Source organism: Eleutherodactylus coqui, chromosome 5 (assembly GCF_035609145.1).
Source record: "Eleutherodactylus coqui strain aEleCoq1 chromosome 5, aEleCoq1.hap1, whole genome shotgun sequence".
In the NCBI taxonomy this organism is placed as follows: Eukaryota; Metazoa; Chordata; class Amphibia; order Anura; family Eleutherodactylidae; genus Eleutherodactylus; species Eleutherodactylus coqui.
The window spans coordinates 238,480,428-238,504,309 of NC_089841.1; the positions used below are offsets into that span (position 1 = coordinate 238,480,428).

At 46.3% G+C, this 23,882-nt stretch overlaps 1 protein-coding gene across 1 annotated transcript in view; it reads right to left on the reverse strand.

The window, feature by feature from the left end:
• Positions 1-23,882, reverse strand: part of MUSK (muscle associated receptor tyrosine kinase) — a 136,310-nt gene that overhangs the window by 7,472 nt on the left and 104,956 nt on the right. The window contains exons 12-16 of the mRNA XM_066604382.1: positions 23,166-23,254; positions 17,615-17,774; positions 16,113-16,308; positions 13,642-13,833; positions 4,883-5,031 (exon numbers count right to left, since the gene is read on the reverse strand). Of these exons, the coding sequence (XP_066460479.1) occupies positions 4,883-5,031; positions 13,642-13,833; positions 16,113-16,308; positions 17,615-17,774; positions 23,166-23,254 (786 nt within the window). The remainder of the gene's footprint in view (positions 1-4,882; positions 5,032-13,641; positions 13,834-16,112; positions 16,309-17,614; positions 17,775-23,165; positions 23,255-23,882) is intronic.

Consider the following 23,882-nt stretch of genomic DNA (forward strand, 5'->3'; position numbering starts at 1 on the left):
CTCATCCATTGCTCCATTCAATCTGAATTTGACTGATCTGCCTCCCCTCTGCTTGTCTGCCGTGCAATCTTTCATTTAATGTCATAATCTGTGTGAAATGGTATGTTCTACTGCTTCATTTTAACTGAATTGTCTCTATTTGTTACCACATGTAATTTTTCCACCATCACCTCCCCCAATAGCATTTTCCCTCTCCTCTGTCTTATCTTAAGGCCCATTTACACTGGACGATTATCGCTAAAGCTTTGCTCATTTGCATCAACCTCCACTGCTATTCTCCTTTCAAGCCTTAACACTTTCTTCCTATGCCCAGCCCCAACACTCCCTTCACATCAGCCCCTCCCTCCTCTCCTCACCCATACACAGCTCCCATGCACTTATCACCTTCCTCAGACGCCTCCAACCCCCCCCATACCACCAAGAAACACCTCATCCACCCACACAAATCCTTTAACCACGTGCTCATCCTCCCTACCCTGCTACTCCTAGCCACAGGGGATATATCCTCCAAGCCAGGCCTACGCTGTACTGCTCCTTACCAAAATGCCCCCTCTCCCCTATTCAAATGCGCCCTATGGAACTCCCAATCCGCATGCAACAAACTACCAAATATTTTAACCTGCTTGCCCTCACCAAAACCAGGATACAGCAGTCTGATTCTACCTCCCACGCTGCATTGTCCTATGATGGCCTGCAGTTTTCTCACACCCCCAGATCGGACGACAGGCATGGCGGAGGAGTAGGTGTTCTCCTCTCGCTGAACTGTACAACCTTCTAGTCATTCGAAGTCCACACCCTAAGACTCTTCTGCTCATTGTCCCTGCATGTCACAGTTATTTACCGGCCCCCAGGTCGCACTCACCTGCTCCTAGACCACTTCGCCACCTTGCTCCCCCATTTCCTATCCTGTGAAATCCCAACCCTTATCCTTAGTGATTTCAACATCCCTACTAACGGCCCTTAGCTCCTCATCTGCCTCCCGGCTTTTAATGCTTACCTCTTCCCTCAGCCTATCACAAATCTCTGACTCCCTCACTGACAGATACGGAAACACTCTCGATTTAATCTTTCTTCCATCTCTACTCTGCCTCTCACTTTATAACTCCCCCATTCCACTCTCAGATCACAGCCTCCTCTCTTTCTCCATTATGCACCCTAGCATCTCCCATGACCCTCCTATCAATCGCATCTCTAGGAACCTCCAGTCCATCCGCACCCAACAGTTCGTCGAGACCATTGAGTGCTCCCTGTCCCCTATCTCTCTCCTGCCCTGCCCTAACCCAGCAGCTAAACACTACCACACCACCCTGAGCCGTGCCCTAGATGAAGCGGCACTGCCCCTGACCCGAGCTGAAAACTGCAGACCACGGCAATCTTGGCTCATGTCCCAAATGTGCTTCATCCTCCACTTCAAATTCATGCTTAAAACTGATAACCTAGCACTTCACCACACCAAACAAGTTTATTTCACCTCCCTTGTCTCCTCACTATCCCACATCCCCAAACAACTCTTCGACACCTTCCACTCCCTCCTCAGCCCCAAAGAACAGGCCTCCATGATGAATGTCAGTGCTGGAGAACTAGCCACCTATTTAAAAAAAAATCGACAACATCCGAAAAGAAATCTTCGAAAACTACACGGCTAGCACCAATCCCAGCCTCCTCAGCACTGCACCCAGCACCTACTCACTTTCAAAGTTAGAAACCAATGACAGAGGAAGAAGTCTCCAGGCTGCTGTCCGCTGCTTGCCCCACCACCTGAGGTAGCGACCCTCTCACCTCCTCCAGTCCCTTATCCCAGCTCTCATTACCCACCTCACCACAATCTGCAACCTCTCTCTAACCTCTGGCACCTTCCCCTCCACATTTAAACACTCCATCATATCCCCGCTGCTTAAAAAACCTACCCTTGACCCGACTAATGCTGCCAACTACCGACCAGTCTCAAAGCTCCCCTTCATCTCCAAATTACTAGAATGCCTGGTCTACTTCCGCTTCACATGTTTTCTCTCTGACAACTCTCTCCTTGGCCCCCTCCATTCTGGTTTCTGCTCTCTACAGTCAACCGAAACCGCCCCCACAAAATTATCAAATGACCTGGTGACAGCAAAGTCGAGAGGCGTCCCTAACAAATTCACCTTGACCTCTCTGCTGCATTTGACACTGTTGACCATGACCTCCTTCTCACTATGCTCCACTCTATAGGCCTAAAGGACACTGCTCCCTCCTGGTACTCCTCCTACCTCTCTGAACGCTCTTTCAATGTCTCCTGTACACTTCTTGCTGTCGGGGTACCCTTGGCTCGGTCTTCGGTCCCCTTCTTTTCTCTATCTACACAGCTCCAATTGGACAAACCATTCTCAAATTTGGCCTCCAATACCATCTCTATGCTGATGACACCCAACTATACACTTCTTCCAGTGAGATCTCTGAACCGTTCCTCCAAAATATCACCAACTGTCTGTCAGCTGTCTCTAACACTGTGTCCTCCCTTTTTCTCAAACTTAATGTCTCTAAAACTGACCTTCTCATCTTTCTGCCTTCCAACCGACCTTCCCTCAACATCTCCATTCCAGTGTCTGGCACCATCATAACCCCCAGACAGCATACCTGCTGCCTTGGGGTCACGCTGGGCTATGACCTCTCCTTTACCCCCCCACATCCAATCTCTGGCCAAAACATGCCATATGCACCTCAGAAATATTGCTAAAATCTGTCCATTCCTTACTACGGACATGCTAAAGACATTCGTGGTCACCCTCATCCACTCCCGACTCTACTACTGCAACTAGCTATTCATTGACCTTCCCTACACCAGACTTGCTCCACTCCATTCCATACTAAATGCAGTAGCTAGACTAATTTTTTTATCCAGCCGTTACTCAGATGCCTCTGCACTATGCCAGTCGCTGCACTGGCTGCCTATCCACTGCAGAATTGAATTTAAATTTCTCATCCACAAAGCTCTGCACGGCGCTGCGCCAACATACATTGCCTCCCTCCAGACCATACACCACCCGACCCACACACTCTGATCCACTAAAACACTCAGACTAAACACCCCTGTAATACGAACCTCACATGCTCACCTACAGGACTTCACTAGAGCAGCACCCATCCTTTGGAACGCTCTACCCCAAGGCATCCGAACAATTCCTGATGCACGAATTTCAAATGCACCTTAAAAACTCACCTCTTCAAGGAGGCATACCAAATCCCCTGACCTAGTCCCCCGCCCCTTCCTATGGCTCCCCAGACCTTCCACCTTGCCTATCGCACACGACCTCTACCCCTGCACCTCTTTACCACCCACGCCCTATTTGCTTTCTAATAACTGATTTCCACATGCAATTCTCATATTGACTGTGTTCCCCTATGCCTTATCTCCCCCCTCCTTGTACCTCCTGTATCACCCCTACCCCATTTTGTTTCAAACTGATTGTATTTCACATGTAATTGTTGTATTGTTTGCATTTATCCCATGCTTGAAAGCGCTGCGGAATAAGTTGGCGCTATACAAATAAAGATTATTATTATTATAGTCATCAGACTAGTTCTGCATTTCCTAGGACAGCAGGATGGCTGAGATAAAGGATTGTTATAAAGTGTAATGCTGATATTGACCTAATTATGTGATTAAGGCCCATCTCACACGGACGGGTCTGATTCCACATGCGGGAGCCCGCAGCGGGATCCGGCTCTGACCGCTGCCAGCGACCCAACGTACCTTGTTTTCCTGTACTGTGGATGACTGTGGTACTGTAGGTCGAGGTGGTCATGCGCAGTACAACTTTTTAAAAAAATATTTGTTTTCCCTGGGCAGTCGCAAGGCGATGACGCGGGTACCCGTGGCCTATCCGCAGTGTCAATTGTGGATGGGCCGCGGGTTGGACAGCTTCCATTGACATCAATAGAAGCCGTCCATGTGTATTCCACAAAAAAATAGAACATGCTGCGATTTTAAATCCACTTGCGGAAATCACAATCGCTATTTGCTCAACTGAGTGAATATGTGAATGTTCTATTCTTTCAATGTGTGGGGAATACAGTAGATTGTCCAGGCTGGCGAAGATTGCGGATTACGCAATAGAAATCCAGTCGTGTGACACCAGTCTAAGTCAGTATTGAAATTGCATATTATAATTCTAGACACCATGCACTGCACGAAAGGTATCCCATTTAAAGGAATTGATCACACAACAGATCCCTTTAAATAACAACAAACAAAAGATAGCATATAGAACTCAGTGAGTGCCCACAAAACTATACCCTGAACTCTCGAAAAAAGGAAAGTATTATTTATTCAGCAAGGATAGAAAGGGTTCGAGAGTCAGTCTGCCATGTAAATGCAGTTTATCCTTAAATGGCTTTTCCAAGGTATTACTTTTATATAGTTTTGGGCCCCCATGCCCAAAACTATATAAAAATAGTCTACTCACCATGATGCCGGACCGCTGTCTTGGTGCTCCACTGAAGTCCAGAGGTGACCGGAAAGCCAGCGTTGGGGGAGTGTGGAAGGGTGAGTATGAACTACTGTAAAGTGAAGAAGTTTTTGAAAAAAACTATGTCCTCGGATAATCTTTATGTTTTTTTATCTTGGTGATGTTTGCAATTTAGTCTCACTGAACTCAAGGGTGAAATAACACTATTAAAACTAACTGACTAATAATGTCTGAAGTGGGTTCAAAGATGTACATCACTGAACTTAAGAAGCATGTTGAAGATAATTCATACAGTCTCATTTACAGACAATGCGGCCTCTTTGTTAAAATATAAAAACATCACAGAGATGACCTTTAGAAATACGACCTTGGAATAAAGAAGACCACCATCTTGGCTTCATGTTATTTCCCTCGTTATCTCCTAAATTGCAATTTCTTACCTAGAAGCTTTACAATGTTGGGATGATCAAACTCTGCCATAAGCGCTGCCTCCCTTTGGAAGTCGGCCTGCATATCAGCAGAGGCTTCTTCTTTTAGCATCTTTACTGCTACCATTGTGAAAGGTTCGTAAGGAAGCAACCCCGGCGCCCTGAGAAGCAACAGAAGAATATTATACTTCTCATCATCAAGGTGAAAAAGTATTTGTCACAACTCTGTATTTTCAAGGTTTGGAGCTCCCAACTAGATATGACATTCATTCATTTAGATTTTTTTTTCTAAAAAGGAAAGGGGAATTATGCAGAAGATTAAGCAGTAATTATAAACTACAGGAACAAAAATTACAGACAAGTCAAAAAAATGCAACAAACACAAGTGCGAACATTGAAATTTAAACATCAGAAAGGCAAAATGTATCTGCAAATTCAGGCTTGACAGCAGTTTGGGGGCTTTTAGATGGAACGATTATTGTTCAAGAAAAAAAAACCAAACAAGCAAAAGTGAATGATAATCATTCAGTCTAAAGCGAACGACTAAACGACAAACAAAAATCGCCTGCCTGGCTCATCGTTCATTTTATGCAGACATAAAAATCATTGTTGGCTCATTCACTTGTCGTTCCATTTAAAGCAGTAGTTGTTAAGTCTTTCATATTCATTAAATGTGAAAGACTGAACGATTCTCGTTGAACAAGTCAATGATGAATCTGCCTGTTAAACAGGCTGCACTTGAATGTACGAGCTGGGGGTAGCGTCACCTGCTTGTTCGCTCATGCAAGCGAAAATTGAGGAGCCCCTGTGTGGTTGGGGGTGAAACGCGTAGGGCACTTATTAAACACTTGTTGCGGTCAAAAAATATATCATACAAATCGACCGCCACTGGTGTGTTTTTGGCAGGGAGAGCCTGTGAATTATTCAAAATTGCTACTCTACCCAAGGGCACGCGTAAAATATACGCACTATATTAGCTTGCTAGTAATTGGACACACTAGTTGTCCGAAATCTTCAATTGAGGAATTGAGATCTCTAAGTGAGACAGTATCCACTACATATATGTGTATGTTTGTTTGTCTATTTCATACTTTTTAAGTGAATAAATAAAAGTTAAATTTTAATTTTAAGCTTATTAGTCAGCCGGTCCAAAAGAGTCAGTGGTGCAAGCGAGAATTGGTTTATCCAAAAAGGAGCCTTAACTTTAGTATCTCACTTGCTTCTTTATATCAAACTTCGAGAAGATTCAATAAGCTGAGATATGGGAGGTTCCTGCCAAACGACTCCGCATATTGTGGGTGCCCTGGAGTGTGGCATTGAGGTACTAGGAGTCTGATTAAAAGTGAATACCAATATAGCCGCACATGCTGTTTTTACTTTTGCAAAAATGTCCGCCACAATCATATCTTTGTAAATTGCAATTATATTTATCTAATTTCAGTTGACTATTTACCACTAAAGTATTCAACATTGTAGAAAGATTATCAGTCAGTCCCTAATTTAACTATGCAAGTTGTGTAATATATGTTTATTAGCTGTGTTCTGCATACACCACTCGGAGTGCTCAGCTGTATACCAGCTGAGCGCTCTGAGAACACAGCAGGAGGATACAGAAGACAGCGCTCCAGCTGTGTTCTGCATCCTCCGCTCGGAGTACTCAGCTGTATACCAGCTAAGCACTCCGAGAACACAGCAGTTCTTGGAGCGCGTAAATGCACACAAAGATTATCGCTCAAAAGATTGCCTTTGAGTGAATTTTGAGCGATAATTGTTGCGTCTGAATGGGCCTTAAGTCAGCGATGTGTAAAGACACCCTAAAAATGGATGTATCTCACTATACTGATGTAGACAAGTCTAGGAGCCCATTTAGACGGGACGAATGATGTCCAACACTTGTCCCTACATACACTCACTCCCATGCTGTTGCATGAGAGCTAGTATCGCTGGCTCGCTCACAGAACGGCCACAAGGGGGGCGGGCAGGCTGCAGGAGATTTCTCTCCTCTTGCTCCCCCGCCCTTATCTATTCACTTAACTGTACGGCTGCTATTTACACTGATCGTTGATTGTTCAGTTCATCGTCCATCATTTATGCTGCATAAACGATAGACGATGAGCTGATCGTTCAGTACAAATAGCAGCCGTTCAGTATTGAATGGCTGCTATGTTAAGGCAATGAAGAGGGGTGGGGGAGCGTGAGGAAAGAAATCTCCTCCAGCCTCCCCGCTGTGAGCCAGCAATACTCCCTCCAGCGTAGCAGCACCAGAGCGAGTATGTGCGGGGATGAGTGTCGGGCATCATTTGCCCAACATTCGTCCCATCTAAATGGGCCTTCATATAACTGAGATGTTATCATATCTTGAGTCATTTAAAAGCTATTGTTATCTTATCATAACACAATAGGACCCATTGTAACTAGAGATGAGCGAACGTGCTCGTCCGAGCTTGATACTCGTTCGAGTATTAGCGTGTTCGAGATGCTCGTTACTCGAGGTGAGCACCACGCGATGTTCGGGTTACTTTCACTTTCATCTCTGAGACGTTAGCGCGCTTTTCTGGCCAATTGAAAGACAGGGAAGGCATTACAACTTCCCCCTGGGACGTTCAAGCCCTATACCACCCCCCTGCAGTGAGTGGCTGGCGAGATCAGGTGTCACCCGAGTATATAAATCGGCCCCTCCCGCGGCTCGCCTCAGATGCGTTCTGACATAGAGGAGGGAAAGTGCTGTCTTGTTGGAGCTGCTATAGGGAGAGCGTTAGGAGTATTTTAGGCCTCAAGAACCCCAACGGTCCTTCTTAGGGCCACATCTAACCGTGTGCAGTACTGAGGAGGCTGCTTTTTGCAGTGTTGCACATTTTTTTTTTTTGGTATATCGGCCGTGCAGAGCATTGCGTCCTGCAGTAATACTCCAGGGCCAGAAGCGCTTAGGCAGGGACAGAAGACATATTGATTGAATATAGGCAGTGGGCCTTTGCAAAAAAATTTGGGGAAAAAAATCTATCTGGGCTGCCTGTGAGTGTCCTCAGTGTTCTGGGTCTGTGCTGGGTGTAGTAGTTCTCCAAATTCATACGCAGCCAGCTAAGTGTTACAGCAGGCTTGCACAAAATTATTTCCTGGCTCTGTCTGGGCTGTGAAATCACCGCTGTATTGCAGTTCACAGTGCAACACTCTGCAGTTCTGTGACATACCCTAGGGCCAGAAGCGCTTAGGCAGGGACAGAAGACATATTGATTGAATATAGGCAGTGGGCCTTTGCAAAAAAATTTTGGGAAAAAAATCTATCTGGGCTGCCTGTGACTGTCCTCAGTGTTCTGGGTCTGTGCTGGGTGTAGTAGTTCTCCAAATTCATACGCAGCCAGCTAAGTGTTACAGCAGGCTTGCGCAAAATTATTTCCTGGGGTTCTGTAAGCGAAGTCAGCCTCCAACCACAGGCCAATAAATGGCACATTTAATTACAGCGTTCTGCTTCTGCACTACTGGTAATACACCATGCTGAGGGGTAGGGGTAGGCCTAGAGGAGGTGGACGCGGGCGAGGACGCGGAGGCCCAAGTCAGAGTGTGGGCACAGGCCGAGTCAGTGCGGTGGCCAGGGGTAGAGGCAGGGCCAGACCGAATAATCCACCAACTGTTTCCCAAAGCGCCCCCTCGCGCCATGCCACCCTGCAGAGGTCAAGGTGCTCTATGGTGTGGCAGTTTTTCACAGAGACGCCTGACGACCGACGAACAGTGGTGTGCAACCTTTGTCGCGCCAAGATCAGCTGGGGAGGCACCAGCATGCGCAGGCATATGATGGCCAAGCACCCCACAAGGTGGGACGAAGGCCGTTCACCGCCTCCGGTTTGCACCACAGCCTCTCCCCCTGTGCCCCAACCTGCCACTGAGATCCAACCCCCCTCTGAGGACACAGGCACTACCGTCTCCTGGCCTGCACCCACACCCTCACCTCCGCTGTCCGCGGCCCAATCCAGCAATGTCTCTCAGCGCACCGTCCAGCCGTCGCTAGCGCCACTGTTTGAGTGCGAGCGCAAGTATGCCGCCACGCACCCGCACGCTCAAGCGTTAAACGTGCACATTGCCAAATTGATCAGCCTGGAGATGCTGCCGTATAGGCTTGTGGAAACGGAGGCTTTCAAAAGCATGATGGCGGCGGCGGCCCCGCGCTACTCAGTTCCCAGTCGCCACTACTTTTCCCGATGTGCCGTCCCAGCCCTGCACGACCACGTCTCCCGCAACATTGTACGCGCCCTCACCAACGCGGTTACTGCCAAGGTCCACTTAACAACGGACACGTGGACAAGCACAGGCGGGCAGGGCCACTATATCTCCTTGACGGCACATTGGGTGAATTTAGTGCAGGCTGGGACAGAGTCAGAGCCTGGGACCGCTCACGTCCTACCCACCCCCCGAATTGCGTGCCCCAGCTGGGTGGTGGTATCTGCGGCGGTGTATGCTTCCTCCACTAAACCACCCTCCTCCTCCTCCTCCTACGCAACCTCTGCCTCGCAATCAAGATGTGTCAGCAGCAGCACGTCGCCAGCAGTTGGTGTCGCGCGGCATGGCAGCACAGCGGTGGGCAAGCGTCAGCAGGCCGTGATGAAACTACTCAGCTTAGGAGAGAAGAGTCAGACGGCCCACGAACTGCTGCAGGGTCTGACAGAGCAGACCGACCGCTGGCTTGCGCCGCTGAGCCTCCAACCGGGCATGGTCGTGTGTGACAACGGCCGTAACCTGGTGGCGGCTCTGCAGCTCGGCAGTCTCACGCACGTGCCATGCCTGGCCCATGTCTTTAATTTGGTGGTTCAGCGCTTTCTGAAAAGCTACCCACACTTGTCATACCTGCTCGGAAAGGTGCGCCAGCTCTGCGCACATTTCCGCAACTCCAAGACGGACGCTGCCACCCTGCGGACCCTGCAACATCGGTTTCATCTGCCAGTGCACCGATTGCTGTGCGACGTGCCCACACAGTGGAACTCTACGCTCCACATGTTGGCCAGGCTCTATGTGCAGCGTAGAGCTATTGCGGAATACCAACTCCAACATGGGCGGCGTAGTGGGAGTCAGCCTCCTCAATTATTTACAGAAGAGTGGGCCTGGTTGGCAGCCATCTGCCAGGTCCTTGGAAACTTTGAGGAGTCTACCCAGATGGTGAGCGGGGATGCTGCAATCATTAGCGTCACCATTCCTCTACTATGCCTCTTGAGAAGTTCCCTGCAAAGCATAAAGGCAGACGCTTTGCAATCGGAAACGGAGGCGGGGGAAGACAGTATGTCGCTGGATAGTCAGAGCACCCTCATGTCTATATCTCAGCGCGTTGAGGAGGAGGGGGAGGAGCATTAGGAGGAGGGGGAAGAGACAGCTTGGCCCACTGCTGAGGGTACAGATGCTGCTTGCCTGTCATCCTTTCAGCGTGTATGACCAGAGGAGGAGGAGGAGGATCCTGAAAGTGATCTTCCGAGTGAGGACAGCCATGTGTTGCGTACAGGTACCCTGGCACACATTGCTGACTTCATGTTAGGATGCCTTTCTCGTGACCCTCGCGTTACACGCATTCTGGCCACTACGGATTACTGGGTGTACACACTGCTCGACCCACGGTATAAGGAGAGCCTTTCCACTCTCATTCCCGAAGAGGAAAGGGGTTCGAGAATGATGCTATACCACAGGGCGCTGGTGGACAAACTGATGGTAAACTTCCCATCCGACAGCGCTAGTGGCCGAAGGCGCATTTCCGCGGCCCAGGTAGCAGGGAAGGCGCAGAGATCAGGCAGCATGTACAGCACAGGCAGGGGAACATTATCCAAGGCCTTTGCCAGCTTTATGGCTCCCCAGCAAGACTGTGTCACCGGTCCCCAGTCAAGGCTGAGTTGGCGGGAGCACTGTAAAAGGATGGTGAGGGAGTACGTAGCCGATCGCACGAACGTCCTCGGTGACGCCTCTGCCCCCTACAACTACTGGGTGTCGAAGCTGGACACGTGGCCTGAACTCGCGCTGTATGCCCTGGAGGTGCTTGCTTGTCCTGCGGCTAGCGTCTTGTCAGAGAGTGTGTTTAGTGTGGCTGGGGGAATCATCACGGATAAGCGTACCCACCTGTCAACCGACAGTGCCGACAGGCTTACACTCATCAAGATGAACAAAGCCTGGATTTCCCGACTTCTCTTCTCCACCAGCGGACAGCAGCGATACCTAAACAATACGTAGGCTGCACCCGCGGATGGAAGCATCGTTCTCTATCACCATCCAAAACGGGGACCTTTTTGCTTCATCAATCTGTGTATAATATTCCTCCTCCTCCTGCTCCTCCTCCTGAAACCTCACATAATCACGCCGAACGGGCAATTTTTCTTAGGCCCACAAGGCTCAGTCATATAATTTTTGTAAACAATTTTTATACGTTTCAATGCTCATTAAAGCATTGAAACTTTCACCTGAACCAATTTTTATTTTAACTGGGCTGCCTCCAGGCCTAGTTACCAATTAAGCCACATTAACCAAAGCGATTAATGGGTTTCACCTGCCCTCTTGGTTGGGCATGGGCAATTTTTCTCAGGTACATTAGTACTGTTGGTACACCAATTTTTGGGGGCCCTCGCCTACAGTGTAATCCAATTAATTTTTTGCCCACCTGCATTAAACATGACATTACCTCAGCTGTGATGGGCAATGCAATGGGATATATTTATGTACCGCCGGTGGGTTCCAGGGAGCCACCCATGCTGTCGGTCCACACGGAGTTGTAACTACATGTGTCCACTTCTAAAGAACCCCAGTCTGACTGGGGCATGCAGTGTGGGCCGAAGCCCACCTGCATTAAACATGACATTATTACCTCAGCTGTGATGGGCAATGCAATGGGATATATTTATGTACCGCCGGTGGCTTCCTAGCACCCACCCATGCTGTGGGTCCACAGGGAGTTGTAACTCCATGTGTCCACTTCTAAAGAACCCCAGTCTGACTGGGGCATGCAGTGTGGGTCGAAGCCCACCTGCATTAAACATGAAATTACCTCAGCTGTGATGGGCAATGCAATGGGATATATTTATGTACTGCCGGTGGCTTCCTGGCACCCACCCATGCTGTCGGTCCACAGGGACTTCACAATAGGGAGTTGTACCTGCCTGTGTCTATGAATTAAAAAGCCCGGTCAGGTTGGGGCATGCAGTGTGGGCCGAAGCCCACCTGCTTTTAATCGGACGTTACCTCAGCTGTGATGGGCACTGCAATGGGATACATTTATGTACAGCCAGTGGGTTCCAGGGAGCCACCCATGCTGTGGGTGCACACGGAATTCCCATTGCGGAGTTGTACCTGCCTGTGACTATTTATAAAAAAACGCGGTCTGACTGGGGCATGCAGACACCTTGACAGAATGAATAGTGTGTGGCACATAGGTTCCCCATTGCTATGCCCACGTGTGCAGCTCCAGATGGAGGTGGCACAGGATTGGATTTCTCATTGCTTCTGTACAGCATTGTGGGCTATCGCCCCGCCCCTTTTAAAGAGGGTCGCTGCCTAGCCGTGCCAACCCTCTGCAGTGTGTGCCTGCGGTTCCTCCTCATGGCAGACGCACTTATAAATAGACATGAGTGTGGCGTGGCATGAGGGCAGCTGAAGGCTGGGCAGAGACAGTTTGGTGTGCGCTGTGGACACTGGGTCGTGTGGGGGGGGGGGGGGGTTGGTCAGCATGTAACCCAGGAGAAGTGGCAGCGGAGTGTCATGCAGGCAGTGATTGTGCTTTGTTGGGGGTAGTGTGGTGCTTAGCTAAGGTATGCATTGCTAATGAGGGCTTTTCAGAAGTAAAAGTTGTTGGGAGGGGGGGGGCACTCTTGCCACTATTGTGGCTTAATAGTGGGACCTGGGAACTTGAGATGCAGCCCAACATGTAGCCCCTCGCCTGCCCTATCCGTTGCTGTGTCGTTCCCATCACTTTCTTGAATTGCCCAGATTTTCACAAACGAAAACCTTAGCGAGCATCGGCGATATACAAAAATGCTCGGGTCGCCCATTGACTTCAATGGGGTTCGTTATTCGAAACGAACCCTCGAGCATCGCGGAAAGTTCGTCTCGAGTAACGAGCACCCGAGCATTTTGGTGCTCGCTCATCTCTAATTGTAACGCAACTGAAAGGACAAATAAACTGCAACACAGAAAGTTATAATGCCTTGAGTTGTGCTAGAATTGCCTACATGGGTGTATTCGTAAACTAGATCAGTTCACATTCCATTTTCCCTAATGAGCGTCGAATATCCAACCATATCCATACAATATACTGAACATATTACTATCCCCCCACACATAGGCTCACTAATGGCATGACCCTCATTTCCTGCACTGACAATCTTCTTCCCTGCATGCAGGCTTAGAACATAAACAGAATAAACAGAATGCTGTTAGTTGACATATTATTGGCACTAAACAGAGAATGATGTCTTAAGAGCTGAAATATAGCGATGGGGGAGAGAAGGAGGTTGCTAAGTTTAGGATAAGGCATGTGTATAACATACGACAAGACAAATATTTTAATAAGAGCAGAAGGAGATGTTTCAACTTGTGTTGATAAATGTCACGTTTCATGGAGATGAACATATGGTAGAGCAGTGCTAAACCATGAATCAAAGGCTCAGTACCGAACACTCAGCAGAGGATGGGGATCTATGTCATTCCGCTCTTCCAATGGTTAGTGACTGATGGTAATGTACAGGGCATTTATCATATATTCTGGATAACAAACATTGTAGGGAACCATCGAGAGAAAAATAGCATTTGCTTACCTGGCTTGAAAGACCCGTCCAAAGGCTCCTTCTCCAATGTCCCTAACATACTCAATATTATTCCGGGGGTATTCAAGGCTTATGAGCTTAGGGTTGAGGAGCAGAGGCATTCTCTGATACATGGGGTTTGGATGTAATCTGTCCAGGACGAGCTCTGATGGAAGAGCGGTAAGTGTTGGGGCAGTAGTTTCTCTGGAATAGATAATACAAATGCTACACTATTAATCCATTTGCCACATGTAAGAAAAATATTACATTCATACCTGTTAATCAATGAGAATATGTAGAATGCTACTTAGCCCTTTCCAATCCACTGTCTGACGTCTAGAGACATTCTGATTGAAGGCTGTACAGTGCTGATGTCGGAAGACGTCCGGCAGGGTATTCTTACTGTATATTACTGGACGCTCTGTTGTCGGGGGCCTCTCCAGTATGTCACATACCGCAGTACTGGCTCTAGCCAGCAGATGGCGCCATTGTATAATGGCAGAAAGAGAAAGCCCCCTAGAAAACCTGCATCCAAAATTGGATTGCAAAGGGTTAAAGGGGTTTTATCATTAATATAAGGAAAAATTTCCCAGCAGCTGGGCCAGTTCTAAAATGAAAAAAAAATATAATACTCACCTGTCCTCGGACTGCCGAAGCAAAGCTGAGCTGCTTACAGTGCCCGGAACCGGCTTCTAGCTAGATAGGCAGACAGGAGCACATGACAGCGGTGGCCAATCAGAGGCTGCAGCGTCACATCCCCAAATTCTTGACATCATGATGCCCAGTATATGTGCGCTGATGCCAGGAGTGTCGGCGGTGACATTGTGGCCTCTGATTGGCCACAGTGGTCATGTACTTCCGCCTGGCCATTTACCCGGAAGCCAGCTCTGGGGGAGTGTGAGACACTCAGCTTTGATTAGGAGTCAATGGAGAAATGAGTATTATCCATTTTTTATTTTATAATGGATCAAGCTGCTGAAAAAGGTTTTATATTAATGATAAATTCCCTTTAGGGTGTTTGTATCAGATTAGAAAAACATGTCAGCTTTCTTCCAGAAACAGCGCCACTCTAGTCCATGGGTTGTGTGTGGTACTACATTTGAGATTCATTTGTTTGAATGTTGCTGAGCTGCAGTACAGGACAAAGAAAGCAGCCAAGTTTTTCCAAGCTAATACAACTCTTTTAAGGTTAGCGGTAAATTACTTTGCTAAAGTTATATTCATAAACTATTAGCGATAACAAGAAACAACAACTAATTATCATCCAGGTTCTATTTTCAGCTCCAGGGTTACAGTAACTTTCTGTGCCACACTGTTTCTGGAACTTCTATTCACTTCTATGTGAGTTACAGACACAGTGTAGCGCAGTCTGCTCATCTGTTTCTATATTCCACATCACACAGAGGAGTATTCTCGTCATGGCTATGATTAGAAATACACCTTTAACCCCTTAACGCCAAAAAAAGTTAGAAAAAACTATTTTTTTGTGCTTTTCCCCCTATTAATATCAAAATTTAAATCCCACATATTTGGTATCATCATATTCATAACAGCTTGTACAATAAATTGAATACACTTTTTATCCTGCATGATAAAAAACAAAGACAAAAAAAAAACTAAAAAAGTGAGGCAAAATGCTTATGCTCATTTTGCCTTCCCAAAAAATGCAGTAAACGTGATCAAAAAGCTGTATGTACCCCAATATTGTACACATAAAAACTACAGCTCCTCACAGAAAAAAACAAGCCCTTACAGAACTCTGTCCATGAAAAAATAAAAAGTTATGGGACTTTGAATGCAGCAATGTAAAAATAAATATAATTTTTTAAAAAAGTGGAAAAACCTAAAAAAATTATAATATTTTTGGTATCGTTATAATCGTACCGACCTGCAGAAAAATTGTATTGTGTAACTTATGCTGACGCTGTAAAAAAATAAAATATAAAACAATGCCATAATTGATGTATTTTCTCTCCAAAAAATAATAATAAAAGTGTAACAAAACCTTATATGCACCCCAAAAAGGTACCAATAAGAACTATAGTTCACCACGCAAAAAACAAGCCCTTGTACGGCCGCGTCGACTGAAAAATAAAAGAGTTATCGCTTCTGAAAAGTGGAAATGAAAATCCCCCCAAAATGGTTGCGTCCTCAACGCCAAAATATGCCATGTCCAGGAGTGTAACTATAGGGGATGCAGAGGATGCGGTCACATCCGGCAAACGAACCTTAGGGGGCCCATAAGGCCTCTCCTCTCCATATAGGAAGCCCAGTACTAGGAAGAAAACATTATATTTGGGGGCCCTGTTACAGGATTTGCATTGGGGAGTAAGAAGCAAAATTTCTTTGTTTTAGGGAGAAAATTCCTTCTGGACTCCAAATCTGGCAATCAAAATATTCTCTGGATCAACAACCCTTCTAAAGTAATCACCGGCTATAAGATGTAATATTGGGACACTCAAGAAAGGCGTCCATGTACTAACCTGTTTATGTTTTTCATTTTCTTCTGCCTGCGACAACAGACCAGGGCAATAATGATTAGTAGCGTCAAGCCAGCAAAACTGCAGATGGTGGATATGATGACCGTCATAGAGTGCGTTGGAGAGAACGATGAGGATGTTGATGGCATAACAGGCGCCTCGTGTGCAGTTTTTATTGTTGTTGGTAAATTTGGTGCACCTTTAGAGAAACAAGAAAGTCATTGTTGTAAGAAGGTGGCATTTAACATGCCAAACAGCAACTATATCAATTCTATCCATCACTATGTTGGGTGATGACTCCTGTGCTACTATGTATAGGCTTATGTTCTCTAACTCTACGATAAATGAAATTTAAAAAGTCCACATGAGCTACTGTAAGATGACCCACTCAAAGGGTTGACCCCAAAGGGATTGTACCAACTATATATATATTTTTTTTTACTAATTAAAACCATCTAGTGAAATGTTATCCATTTTTCTAATGTTTTTTTATTTTCTAAGTAAAGATTTTTAATGCTGCTGTCTGTACACCACGACCTGCCATCTACCTGAGCAGCAGAGTTATGCTACTGACAAAAATCATGCGCCATTCACACAATGGAGAGGTGGAGACTAGAGAGGAGCGAGCGTACTCACTAAGGCAAATTACTCGAGCGAGTATTACCATTTTCGAGTACATGCCTGCTCATCCCAAAAGATTTGGGGGGGGGGGGGGGGAGTGAGAGAGATCTCTCTGCACCACTCTCCAATAAAAGTCATAAGAGAATGGGATGAAATATCTAACTTCTCTTTTATTGGATGAATTAAAAACCAAAAGAAGATTCGTGTCCTGGGATGAACCTCTTTATCGGTCAAGTTGGGTAGGGCATCACTCTTGGGACTGGAGGGATATTGACCTAAAAGTGCTGGTGGCACCAAGAGCAGAGAGGACCAGGGCTGGGAACACCAGAAGTTTTCTTGTCTTCACATATCTAGCTCACCCACCATTTGGTGGGTCCATCTGGTTGGCAGCACCTCCATTATCTATTTTTCGCAATCCTTTCTAAGGCTTCCGAATTCTGGATATTCATCTGGGAATCGAGCCTCTGACATTATTGTGGTTTCTCTTTCTCACTTTTTAGTGTAATCCTTTGTGTTTTGATTATAAGATGGCTGCTGAAAAGCTATTATTAGGCTCAGTGGCCAGTGTGAAAACTGAAGGATTTTAGATTTTTTTAAAATACAGAATAAAAAGTTGAAACTTGAAAAATAAATCACCAAACATTTTTAAACAAACATTAAGACTGCCTATAACAGAAGAGTGATGAGCAACCCAAAGCTATACGTAATAGGGAAGAGAAATAGGCATTTAGGCAGGAGGCCTACCTAAGGGCACACCTTGAAAAATGAAATCACCGACAACACCTGAGGATTTGTTTAGATTCAATTTGATGACATGGAATAAAATTATTAGTATCACAATTTATAATACTATTAATTCCAAACAATGACCCATTCTATAGTACCTGCTGTACACGCTGGAATGTTGCAATATTCCCATCTAACATTAGGATCTGTGGTATAACACCATGGACGCTCATGCTCTCCTCCAGGATTTCGACAATAATTGTCCGCATTGGACAGCTGTTGGAAAGCAGGAGGCATCTTTATGTGGAGTTGAGGTACCTGGAAAAAAGTTAAATATTTCATTGAACATTATCAAAAGTTTCAAAGTATCTGTACTCTACATAATTGGGAAAAACCCAGAAGTGCTGCGGAGAGAACGCGACCACCCAGAGTAGTGCGTACAACAATTTTCTCTTTCCTTTTTAATAGATAGTGTGATGACAATCTTTTACTGTTGTGACAAATAAAATACCTAGTTTTTGACTTTACCACCAAGGTCCCATTATTCATGATGACCGCTTTACATTGATTACACAGGAGGTCTACTTCTGGTAGCCCCTCCTATTGTGTTTATTTGTTGGTGTTCTCTGGTGTGTTCTTGGTTCCCCGAGCGCAGGAGTTCTTTCCTCTGGGGGGTGTCACACCACAGCCTTTCTCTCTGCATGCTCTCCTTGGATGCCCGTTTGGGATAGGGTTTCCCGCACCTATGACACATCCTCTTCTCACACTCTTCGGCCTTTATGCAATAAACTGCTATATGTTCACTTCGCCAATATCCCAGGTAAAATGAACAGAGGCACTGTCCTGACCATATTTTGGGCCTGTGTGAGCATTAGAGATGAGCGAGTATACTCGCTAAGGCACATTACTCGAGCGAGTAGTGCCTTAGCCGAGTATCTCCCCGCTTGTCTCTAAAGATTCGGGGGCGGCGCGGGTGACAGGTGAGTTGTGGCGGGGAGCGGGGGGGGGGGGGGGGGGAGGGGGGAAAGGTAGAGAGAGATCTCCCCTCCGTTCTTCCCCGCTCTTCTCCGCCGCTCTCCACCCCCCGCCAGCCCCTGAATCTTTAGAGATGAGCGGGAGGATACTCGGCTAAGGCACTACTCGCTCGAGTAATGTGCCTTAGCGAGTATACTCGCTCATCTCTAGTGACCATGTATGTGACTGTACATGTGACTGTCTATCTATCTATCTATCTATCTATCTATCTATCTATCTATCTATCTATCTATCTATTTATCTATCTATCTATTTATCTATCTATCTGTCTATGTAACTATGTCTATCTATCTATCTATCTATCTATCTATCTATCTATCTATTAAGTAAATTATTATTGAGTATCTTGTTTCTCCTGCTTTTAATATTTTCTAAATTGGGCGGGGGTGGGGGGACAAAAAAGTTTCCCACACCGGTTACCACCTGACCCTGCTACGCCACAGAGTATATGGATTGTGTTGAAGTGTGACTTATATTTGATTTGCAACCCCTCACAGCTGCACCCACGTTACATCTTGTGCATGTGTGACAGATAATCTATATATATAAAATTGAATGTATGTCTGTCTGCGTGCGTGCGTGTCTGCGTGCGTGTCTGTTTGTCCTTTATGCGCTACTACACCATTCATCCGATCGCCATGAAACTTTGGGAAGTTGTTAAGTACACTCCTGGGAAGATTATAGGCATAGTACAAATATCCTACGATAAATGGCGCGCGAGCGTCGTCGAAAGTTACGCCCCCCCCCACGTAGATCGAATAAGTAAGCCACCTGCTATTGTGATGTCATCACTGATGTCATCAACATCGGAAGCCCTTGAACATGCCCCAACATGTTCTATAAAGCTGCATTGTGATGTCATTAAGGCTCTATTATGACACGTACAGCTTGGAACCACTAGAGCACGCCAGCCAATTACCATTGGAGTTGGAAGTGGGTAAACAAGTACTAGGATATCTTCCTAAGAAGCCACAGCAGCCGGATAAATTGTATGTTCCACCCAACGGCTATTTTATTCAGCCCGCAAGGGGGAAGCAGCGGCCTACAAAATCTAATTCTCTCATTTCCTGATGTCATAGATAGATAGATAGATAGATAGATAGATAGATAGATAGATAGATAGATAGATAGATAGACTGTATGCAATAACCCTGATAGATAGATAGATAGACTGTATGCAATGACACGTACAGCTTGAAACCATAAATACTAGAGCATGCCAGCCATTTACAGTCAGTCTCCATTGGAGTTGGAAGTGGGCAAACATGTACTAGGCCAGTGATGGCGAACCTTTTAGGGACCGAGTGCCCAAACTACAACCCAAAACCCACTTATGTATCGCAAAGTGCCAACACGTCAGGGGGCGGGGCTTATCACAACGTATGATTTTACCCCCGTCGTTCTAAAAAGGACAAGGCTGTTTCAGAATATTATTATTACTGCTGTGGGATGTCACTATTATCGCTGGGGTGAAGGTGTCACTATTACCGCTGGGGTATGTGTACATGTGGCAGAAATGGGCAGGGCTCTTTCAGAATAGACCGGGTGCAGATTCTGACTGCTTTTTGGACGCGGAAATACTGCAGAATGTCCTCAGCGGAGATTTCTGTGGAAAATTCTGCAGCATTTCCGCATCTAAAAAGCAGTCAAAATCTGCACCCGGTCTATTCTGAAAGAGCCCTGCCCATTTCTGCCACATGTACACATACCCCAGCGGTAATAGTGACACCTTCTCCCCAGCGATAATAGTGACATCCCACAGCAGTAATAATAGTGACACTCCCCCCATTAGTAATAAGAGTGACATACCCCAGCGGTCCCCCAGCAGTAATAATGCCCGCTCCCCCCCCCCAGCGGTTCCCCCAGCAGTCATAATACCCCCCCCCCCCAGTGGTCCACCAGCAGTCACAATGCCACCCCCAGCTGTCCGCCAGCAATAATAATGCCCCCCTCCCCCCAAGCGGTTCCCCCAGCAGTCATAATGGCTCCCCACCAGCGGTTCTCCTGGCAGTCATCATGCCCCCCTTCCCCCACAGAGATTTTCTTGGCAGTCACCATGCCCCCCCTCCCCCCAACGATTCTCCCAGCAGTCATGCCTCCGCTCCCCCGCCAGCGATTCTCCCAGCAGTCAGAATGTCTCCCACCCCCCAGCGATTCTCCCAGCAGTCAGAATGTCTCCCATCCCCCCCCAGCGATTCTCCCAGCAGTCAGAATGTCTCCGATCCCCCCCCAAGCGATTCTCCCAGCAGTCAGAATGTCTCCCATCCCCCCCCCCAGCGATTCTCCCAGCAGTCAGAATGTCTCCCATCCCCCCCCCAGCAATTCTCCCAGCAGTCAGAATGTCTCCCCCTCCCCCCCCCAGCAATTCTCCCAGCAGTAAGAATGTCTCCCCCCCCAGCGATTCTCACACAACGGCTATTTTATTCAGCCTGCAAGGGGGAAGCAGCGGCCTACAAAACCTCAGTGGTCGCTGCTGCCGTCATCTAGATATATAAAAACGAAGTATGTATGTATGTCTGTCTTCGCAGCAACGCGCGACGGGTACGCTAGTATATATATACACACAAACATGCACACAATTTTTGGACTGTGATTAGGAGCAACCACCACAATGTGAACATAAAACCAGGTGTACATTGTGCCCTACTCAGAAACTATGGGAAAGACTTGCTTTCAGCAACACTGGCTTATAGCACAGGGCGTGAATCTAAAAATGTATAGATTTCATGGGAATGTTACTCATAAAACATACTCATGGGCAAAATGGCTTCTTATGAAGGTGTGTTCAAAATTAGATTGTGATTCCCACTAGACACAGAGGTTGATGTAAGTGCATATATTCTGTGCACAAAGTATATCAGTATTACATATATATTACCAAACGAATAATAATTAACTTAACACTCTAACGCAACATCAACTGACCACTATGCCATTAGGGCATAACACTGTTAGTACCGCCTGCTCTCGGGGTCTCCGTGCCCGCGCCACCTATCCTATCACCCGAGCTGATCGGGTGCGGCACAGGGGAGCCCCGGTCTTGGTGACCTCCCCTGGCCGCCGGGGTCCCGGACATTGGCTCCGGTCGCACGCTCCTGTGCTCAAGAGGCAGCGCCTGGGTAATCGGGTTGCTGGGGATGCGGCGATGCTGTCCCTGTTGCTTTGACATTCTATTAGCATGTTCTGCACTCGTTGCTGGATGTCTGGGTCTCTGCACTTGCTGACTTAGGTCTGGGTCTGGCTGCTGGCAGGCTCCCCCCCAATCAGCTGCTGGGGCGGGAGTTCTGACAGCACTATACATGCCTTTTTCCTTCCAGCATTGCCAGTGTATGTTTGTCTCCAGGCTACACCCGCATATTTCTGATCTGATTTCCTTTTGGAACTGACTTTGACCTCGCCTAATCCCTGGTACCGCGTATTCTCCTGTTGTCGACCCGGACTTCCTGACTTGCCTCTGTGTCTGTTTGTCTCTGTATTTGTTTGTAAGTCTGACCCCCTGCCCCGCTTCCCTAGTGAGTATAGGGACTGTTGCCCAGTTGTCGCCCTGGGGACAAGTAGGTAGGGACAGGGGTTGCGGGTAATTTTTAGGGACGTCCAGTACCCGGACCCCAGTTCCTTAACAAACACATATATATGCCAACGCTCAACCAGTGTTGTCAAATAATTAGATAATATTAATGGGGACATTATAAAACTATCTGTAAATACAAGAGATGGAGTTATCAATAGAAAGTCAAACAATCAGGTGACTTCTTTAATTTTCTAACCTGCCAGATTAATGTCCCCAGGCCAATGACAATTCTGTTGCCGTGAGCATCCACATTCATAAATGCATGTTTTTATGTTGTGATGTGTATACAAATATTAGCTGCTTAATATGTCCTTGTAAATTGGCACCACTCTTGTACAAGGTGCTCCGATAGCTGCACCCTCCACCGATATCCCCGTATTCTTTCCCGGCAGTTGGAACCTTTTGCTCTTCAGGTCTCCGACTGTATGTAATCCAACTGAACTGATGAAAGGGTTTCGCCCCAAAACATGTTTTCCAATACCGGTTATTTCTATTACCAAATGAAGGAGAGGTTTGAACCTAATCGTTCTAAGATTTGACTACTCGTGGAGCATTGTGCCAAGCCACCAGTAGTTTTCTTTTTTTAACATCTCCATGGGCAAGAGTGCTGCTGTTTCCGGAAGAAAGGCCAACCCTTTCTTCTAACACTGGAAAAGGGGTTTAAGCAACCTAATGCAAAAGTTAAGAGTTTAGAATATTATATATCTGGGGTATTTCCCTCAGAAAGTGTTTTCAGACACCATAGCTCGACTGACTTCTCCGTTCTCACAGCTCTCGAAAAGATTTTGTTTATATCTCAAGTTTCTCATTTTAAAACCAAATAAAGCATTTGGAAATCTGGCTCTGGTTTGGCAGAGGAAAATACAGGTGCCTGAATGGAATAGTAAATACTTTTCAAAGGTCTCAGCTGAATAAGAATTTATTTTATTAGCTCCTTTCCCATATTAAGATAACACGTTTGAAACCTGACATCCCTCCGGAGAGCAGCAAGGAAGAATTCAACAAATGTTCATATCACAACTTGTGACCTGTTCTTGATGAGTTCTTTTGGTTTCCCGGGCTGCATAATGTAATATTTATTACAATTTCAGATATATTATTACCTGTTGACTCCATTTTTGACAAGGAATCCCTGATGCTGTCATGTTGACAGTCCCCTGGTAATGTCTGCCGCTACCTTTATAACAAATTTCTGGAATGGACAAGATTGTCTTTATTAAATATTGCTTCTAATATATCACATGACAAAAACATTACCCAGCATGATAAAATGAAATAATTCAATGCATAAATAATGTAAAATAGATCAGAGGTCAAAGTAGCAGAAAGTCCATCACTATGGTAAGCTTCCATTGTTGTAGGCAGGACCTCTACTGTGGCAAAACCGACTAATATAGCAACACTTTTGAGCAGAAATTAGTTGAATTTACTGTCGTAAGGAGAGACTGACCCTCTAATTAAAACCTATATGGCTTAGTGATACATTTTCAAAATTGTTAATGAGCTTTTGCAGTGAAGAAAAGCCATCTGATGAACCCCTGAGTATTTCATTTTCTAACCCTTGATGATCAGCTGTTATAACTGAGTGAGGCCTTGTCTGGCCATAGATCAATATCATACTTGCCAACAGTCCTAATTTTAGTAGAAAGTTTCCATCAACCCAACAGCAAAAGGGATGAGGCTTGGTAGGGTCTGTAGAGATTGCAAAACAGACCACTGAGAGGAGAGTGGAGAAACACCCTCTAAGAGAAGAGTCTACAAGGATGGCAGCATCTGAAGAGACATGAGGAGGCTGAGATGGGAGTCAAGCACCAAAGTGG